The sequence below is a fragment of the Quercus suber genome, unplaced genomic scaffold (genome assembly GCF_002906115.3).
Source record: "Quercus suber isolate HL8 unplaced genomic scaffold, Cork oak 2.0 scaffold_823, whole genome shotgun sequence".
Classification (NCBI taxonomy): Eukaryota; Viridiplantae; Streptophyta; class Magnoliopsida; order Fagales; family Fagaceae; genus Quercus; species Quercus suber.
In genome coordinates this window covers 118363-125823 of record NW_027070253.1, presented here as the reverse complement: position 1 = coordinate 125823, position 7461 = coordinate 118363, and the positions used below count along the sequence as shown (strand labels likewise).

The window sequence follows — 7461 nt, the reverse complement described above, 5'->3', positions numbered from 1 at the left end:
TTTTTTTCCAACCCCCTTCTTCTCCAAACTTCCTGCATTTATAGGCCATAGTTTAGTGGAGAGGTCATAATTACTTGCCAACGAGTGCGACCGGCGGTCCACTATTATCGATCGTAAGTGGGTGGTCAGGTAGGAATGGGAAATTTTGAGGGTGGCATTGGAACTTGGTTCCTGCCTCCACGATAGTCCTCGGGAGCGGCGGCTCTCCGGGGCGAGGCCGGGTAGGTACAGTGCAGGTCTTCCCGTGAGTCAAATATCTACTCCATGGAAAGGTGTAGCCGAGAAACGATGAAGAAGCAAGGCTCGGGCTTGCCGTACGCGTGGCCCGGGGGTGGGCTGCCGGGTATAAAGGGATTGGCCTCATGGGCCATATACCCAGGCCAGGGCCCAAGGCCCAATGTAGGATATGACGCGGGGGCCGTACATAGGTCGTTTAACATGTCAGACTATTCAACCTATAAGATAACGGCAGAGATTAAGTTGATACTACATTAAAAGATTAGGTATTAAATTAACATAATTAGAATATAGTGTAAAAAATAAGGACCATTTATGTAGTTTACCCAAAAAATAATTAAGAATTGTAGGGTTTTAAGTTTTATATATTGTTACGGGGAATATCTTCAATCAAGGCCATGCTAGCCACGTCATGGTATATGTGACATAATCACCTGATATTTTTGGAAGATCATAGTTATAAAACTAAAACAAAACTAGTTGATCCAATGCAATAATATGGGATAACTTGACAAGTTATTAGACAAAAACTTAAGAACAGTAAGCTAGGTCTAAACACAAAAGTCATACCATCGCACACTCTTAGTGCAATGATCACTCCACAAATATAAGTGCTTATGGGATATAGAGAGCAAGTGTGGGGATTCAAGTCTCCAGGAGAAAAATTCACATACATATACACTTAAATTAGACTAGAGTAAAAATTCTATTTTATATTAAAAAAAAAAAACACTAAAGTCATGGATGTTCAATCATCAATGATGATCTTTTATTTGTTTATTAGAGACATAAAATAAAAAGGAAATATTAGCAGATGTTCTTAGGACATTGATTAACAATTTATTTAAAAAAAAATGTATAGAGAAAAAAACAATTAATGTTTTAACAACTTTTTTTATTTTTTATAAAAATTGTGTCAAAATTTTCCTCAAATTGGTATTCGTTAGTATGATTCAGAATAAAAAATATAAATAAATAAATAAATAAAAGTGCAAAATGTCTATGACCAAGACATGGACGGTTCACATTGAGGTTGGCCCATAGATGTTGATAGACATTTTTGTCAGAGACTTTACTTTCAGAAAAATGTTGGGTGCCACAACCAACTTTCAAGAACGGGTGATGAGAAGGTTAGTTCGAGAAGAGATGAATGCAATAATTAAAGGTGGTCGATTCGATTGGTGAGTGTTGAGACTTAGTTTTGTAAGCTTCTGCTATGTCTCACGCAGGTCAAATTTTACCGACAAAGTACAGTAGTGGAACTGTAGCGGTACTGTAGCAGTACTGTTTACAGGACCCACATCTACTTTATTAAAAAAAATTAAAAATAGGTCACACAGCATTATTCACATATTTAAAAATTATTTCTGTTTTTCATTTTCTGTTTTCAATTTCAGCAACAATAAGTTCAACTGATGTAAATTTGACTGTTCTCATGCTCCCGTTTTCTTAGGCAAAATTAAAATCAAACCTAACTCAGGATATTAATTGCCATCAAACGCTGTTCAGCCAATGTTTTTTTTTTTTTTTTTTTTTTTTTTTGCTAGTAATTTATGGTAAGGAAAAGTTTTGTCCCTCTATGATAATCTCTTGCATACTAATCTAAAGAATAAAAAGCTTTTGTCCCAATTTTTAGTATGTATTCACTTTCAAGTTTCCACCCACTAATATCTCCAAAAAAAAAAGTTTCCACCCACTACAACATGTTATGGGTATGATATTAGTTTTTTCCCTCCATTTTCAAACTTTGATTACTTTATAAGGAAAAAAAAATGTATATATGGACAAAATGGAACTTGACAAAAATGTAATTAGTAGAATATAAAATGAAACATTTAAAATATGACACAATATAATTGCATATGCTCTTTTAAAATTTGCTCATAATGCAGATACTATGTCAATGTGGAAGGAAGGTTTTTTTTTTTTTTTTTTTAAGGAGAAAGCTTCATATTAGGATCTAACAATGTATAAAATACCATGCCACCTAAAATGTTAAATGCAAAAATATTATTTTAGTCCCTACATTTTGATAACAATCAATTTGGTTCATATTATTTTCAACTTGTAGTCAATTAATTTTTATTGTCAACTCACTAAAGAAAAATACGTACAAGACAAGCAATTTGTATAGTTGGCACACTTAAAACTCACATGGCAAATAAAATAATATAAATTTTTTTAATTGGTACTTTAAAAATCCACCTTGAAATCATAAAAAATCCACATTATTAAATTTAAAAAAATTAGAACAATTTCCTTAAATGTAAAAAATAACAAGAAACAAAAATTTTAAAATGGGGTTTTGGGGTGTTGTGTTTCCTCTTTGGTTTTGGAATATGGGTATGGGTTTAGTTGTGATTAGGGTTTGAAAAAAAGGGTTTTGGGGTTGATTGTAGATCTAGGGGTTGATGTTTTGATTTGAATTTTTGGGATTTCAAGGTTCGGTGTAAAAGAGACTTAGGCCCCGTTTGGATTAGCCTGTTTTCATCACTCAAACTGAGTTCTCATCACTCAAACTCAAATTATGTGGGACCCACTGAATACTAGAGTGTTTGGCTTGATTTCCTCCCTCAGTTTTCATCACTCAAACTCAGTTTGAGTTGAGTGAAAAACATGAAAACCGAAAACAGCAAAATGTTGTTTTCTGTTTTCACCTGTCAAACTGAGTTTGAGTTCAGTGGCATTTTCGTAAATCTCTTGACCTCGTGGAGCCCACCCAATTGACTTATCCCATCAAATAACTTCTCTCCCTCCAACCTGTTCTCCACTTCTCCTTCAGTCCTTCTTCATCTTTTTTTTTTTCTTTTACCCAGAGCTCTCTTTCTCACTGACCCAAAGAGAGAGCAAGACCAGAAAAGAGAAAAGAAAAGGGACGCCGGCGAATCCGACTGAGCCAAGACCTTTCTAAAATGGGTTGGTTGGAGAGTTTTTTTTTTTTTTTTTGGGGCTAAAGAAAGTGGATAACGCAGAGGGTTGTACTGGGTTACCTTTGAGATCGGGTCGATGGGTAGTTGCGGCAGAACGACAGTGAACAAGTGAAGGTCATGGTGGTGCAAGGCCGGGATGGAAGGTGCTCATGGTGGGTCGTTGCAACTGGGGCTGGCGAGTGTGCATAGTGGTAGTCACGGTGGCAAGCAAGAATTGACGGAGGTGGATCGCCGTTGCGAGGAAGGGAAACAAATTGACGATTTGGTTCGGCGGCAACAAGACTTTTGCTCTATCTTCGTGGTTCCAAAGAGTTGGTGATTTGAGTGTGGAATTAGGATCTGGCAGTGGGGTTGGGGTCTTGGAGTGGCTGGGTTGTTTATGCTAATGGTGGCGATATGGCTTCAGGAAGGAGGGATTGGTGATTCACGATGGGTTTTATTTTGATTTTGATGAATGAGTTTCGATTTTGTCAATGGTTGATAAATGGGTTTTGTTGATGGTTGTTGGGTTTTGTTAATGAATGGGTTTTGTTGATGGTTCTGGGTTTGTGGTGGTGGATCGGTTTGTAGTGGTTGATGGTGGCTAGTGGCTGGGTTAGTGGTGGTGGATTGGTAGTGGTTGACGACGCCGGTGAGTGGCTGTGGGTTGAAGGGAGGGAGAAGATAGAGAGATAGAGATGGAGAGACGCGGGTAGCAACAGTGGGTATTGTTAGTGGTGGGGTCCACAGGTTTGGAGAAAACTGGTAGAGATATGTAAATGAGAACTCAACCCAAACATGTGATTTGCAATTTTTGAGTGAAACTGAAGTTTGAGAATTGAGTTATCAGTTTTGAGTTTGAGTCATGAGAACTGAAAACTGAAAACTGAGTTTGAGTTAGCTCTAAACCAAACGGGCCCTTAAAAGTCACCCTCATAATCTAGGTTTTGTGTAAAAAATTTGGTTGCATTTGTCCTCATCAAAGCCACTAGATTTGAGCCATCACTAAGACACCAATTTGAGATGAGAACCCTCTCCATTTGGGTTTGTTCTCTCTTATTTTTCTGTTTGGATATTGAGAAAGTTGTTGCTTGTTAGGCAAAATTTGCTAGATTTTTTTTTTTGGTGTTCGAAAGTTTCAATTTCTTTTTGGTTATTTTTTATTTGGATGTTTCTCAATTGTATAGAGGTGAGATGTTGTAGAATGTATTTGGAATTAAAGGATTTAAGACAAAAAAAAAAATCAAGAAAGTGTTTTCATGTTTGGTTGCCAAGAAAAATCAAGAAAATGTTCCTACCAAAAATTTTCTTTTCTATCTTTAAAATTTAGAATTTTTTTTTCAATTTAAATGTGAAAGTTGCTTTAAATTCCAATTATAATTTTTTTAATATCATTTTATTTGACACATAAGCATCAAGTATTTTGACCCTAAAATGTAAGAATAAAAATAGTATTTTTGCCAATTTAAAATGATATAACACTAAATACTCTTTTAAATAGGTAATATTAATTCGCAAAATAGACCCATTTCATTTCAAATATAGATGATTAATTTCCTTTTTCTTTTTTTTCTTTTTTTCTTTTTGGCTAGTATTGCAATCAATCATCAAGCGAGAAGGCCATTAATATCTTCAAGCACGCTTTTGATGAACTAACAAGTTTTATCATGTATATTGGTTATAATAACTCGTAATAGGGAGTCACAATAAACAAAGAAAATTACGTCTCCGAATCTATTATTGGTTTGTTTTTAAAATATCTTACTTCGTGCATAAGCTTTCATCTTTTCACGGTTTGGAAGACATAATTGGTAATTTTACTGTTATATATATATATATATATGTATTAAAAAAAAAAAAAAAACCCAAAACAAGTTCGCACGAAACAAGTGGTCCCCAATACACATTTCACAAAATTGTCTTTTTTTTTTTTTGTGACATGCAAAAGGAAATTGTCTTTAGATCCACCAAAGAATATTATTTGTTTTGATGCAGATCCACCAAAGAAATTGAACCTAGTAATTAATAACTCTATCCAAAAAAAAAACACTGTACAAAAAATTTTGGCACGTTGGTTTAAATGAAAGAGGACCACATTTGCTATGACTATGAGACACATGGTCCTGCAGAAATTAAAATTTTATGATATGCTAAAAACAATGATAAATTATTTTAATAGGACATAAGTGAGCTATATGTATAAGTATGGGGTTTCCTAGAGCAGAGGAAATAGCAAATATTACAACTTTACAGAGTATCACAGTCACAGAGAAACATCAAGATTGAAGAAAGTGAGAGAGTTGGGAGGAGAAGAAAGAAGAGGAAGTGCCAAATGGGAAGAAGCGCTTGTTGTGCTAAGGAGGGGTTGAACAGAGGTGCTTGGACAGCTCAAGAAGATAAAATTCTCACAGAATACATTAGAATCCATGGTGACGGTAAGTGGAGGAACCTTCCGAAAAGAGCAGGTAAGATATATTAATATTTTAAGACTTGAAGAGAGTGAATGACTAGTTCCTTTATTTTCTTTTAGTATTTATAAGAAAGCAAAAAAAACATGCATGCATGTGACTTCTTTTGGGATCTCTTTGTTTTTCTATATATGAAGCTCACATAAAAATGAAATGGTTAATTCTGTGCAGGTTTGAAAAGATGTGGGAAGAGCTGCAGACTTCGCTGGTTGAATTATCTTAGACCAGACATTAAGAGAGGTAACATATCACCGGATGAAGAAGAACTCATCATTAGGCTTCACAAGCTCTTGGGAAACAGGTTTAGATCTCTCTCTCTCTCTCTCGCCAAAGAAAAATTATATATATTATATGGTTAATAACATAAACAATCATATAACAATATTGCAATTTTCTTTATTACATATATAAGTGCGATAGAATTTTATAAAATTGAAATAAATCTGTTATACATTGTTTACTTAATCATGTATCATGACAATATAGTAAATTAAGTTACTTATGAGACAGCTAATATATGTATATTTTTTTTTTAATTAGATGGTCTCTAATAGCTGGGAGGCTTCCAGGGCGAACAGACAATGAAATAAAGAACTATTGGAACACCAATTTAGGAAAAAGAGTTGGTGACCCTCAATGCCCTGCTCAAACTCCTAAGCATTCTTATGGAAATAAATTGAAGCAAGAATCAAAGCAGAGCAATTTATCCACGCATGTGATCCGGACCAAAGCAATTAGATGTTCTAAGGTATTTCTCACACCACAGCCGCCAAGCCAATATGAACATTATTTTAGCTCCATGGAGTTGGAGACAGTTGGGACAGGACACCAAATATTGGATATTGGTCAACTTTCCACAAATAATAAGCTTGTGGAATCCGATACATATGAAGATAATAATGATAATAATCATCTCAATTCGTTGGATTTCATGATGAATTTCAACACGGAGGAAGTTTGCTTGACGGATCTTCTCAGCTCAGACTTTCCAGATATGTGTGACATAACCAATTATTCCGATAACGATACTAGAAGAAATGATTTGTCATCTACTTCAGAACAACCTCTAATTCTCTCTCAACAATTGCCGCAAGATTGGACTACTAGCGATTGTGTTCAACTTCTACCCAATGTAGCTACCAATCTTCAGTCTTTGGCTTCACTTCTCGATTCCGGAGAGGAATGGCTAGCACAATAATTGAGTCAAAACTATATGTTCATATTAATATTTTCAACTACAAGATTGTATATCTTATTTTTATTTTTCAGACTTGTGCTGTGTGGTCGCATTATCAATATAGTTATCCTTTCATTATCCACTTTAGTTGTACGCGTGGACTAATCCAAACGAATGTTAAGATAGATTTCAAAGAGAATATGCAGTACTCCTGGCGTAATGAGCGCGTCCTATTGTGGGATGAGAACCTTCTGTTTGGATTGTGAGGAGACTAGCTAGGTTCAGTGCATCAGAACTGAACCAAGTCTATTATGGACCATGGACTAATTAAAAATGTTTGCAATGTAATATGTCATAGGGCCAATGCTCCATACATGACAGTTGAATTGAATTGATAGATTTTTATTGGCTTTCTTCTAATCACTTATATCACTTTTTTATCTACCATTTATTTTGGAAAATTTAGATCTCGGTTGATAGAACTAACAAGTTTTAAAACTAATTTGTTAATTAGAGCAATTTCATCAACTGCTGGAAAAAAATTTCCATTTTACACGTTTAAAACCTACTTTTTTTATTTCTTATTCTACACTTCTATTTTTACAAAACATCCACATCAATTTGTCTGTTATACACCTTTATTCAAATAAAATATTCATTTTTTTACCTT

At 34.7% G+C, this 7461-nt stretch overlaps 1 protein-coding gene across 1 annotated transcript; it reads left to right on the top strand.

The window, feature by feature from the left end:
* Positions 1–5206: 5206 nt before the first annotated feature.
* Positions 5207–6933, top strand: LOC112010882 (transcription factor MYB1). Its single transcript, XM_024043259.2, has 3 exons — positions 5207–5611; positions 5786–5915; positions 6155–6933. Exons 1-3 carry the CDS (start codon positions 5479–5481, stop codon positions 6810–6812), a joined length of 921 nt encoding a protein of 306 aa, XP_023899027.1. The 5' UTR covers positions 5207–5478; the 3' UTR covers positions 6813–6933.
* Positions 6934–7461: the final 528 nt, after the last annotated feature.

Excerpts from the sequence above, each read along its gene's own strand:
- LOC112010882 (XM_024043259.2), top strand. The coding sequence starts at position 5,479 with ATGGGAAGAAGCGCTTGTTGTGCTAAGGAGGGGTTGAACAGAGGTGCT. Across the intron at positions 5,612-5,785 it reads GAACCTTCCGAAAAGAGCAG|GTTTGAAAAGATGTGGGAAG; the intron begins GTAAGATATATT and ends AATTCTGTGCAG. Across the intron at positions 5,916-6,154 it reads CACAAGCTCTTGGGAAACAG|ATGGTCTCTAATAGCTGGGA; the intron begins GTTTAGATCTCT and ends TTTTTTAATTAG.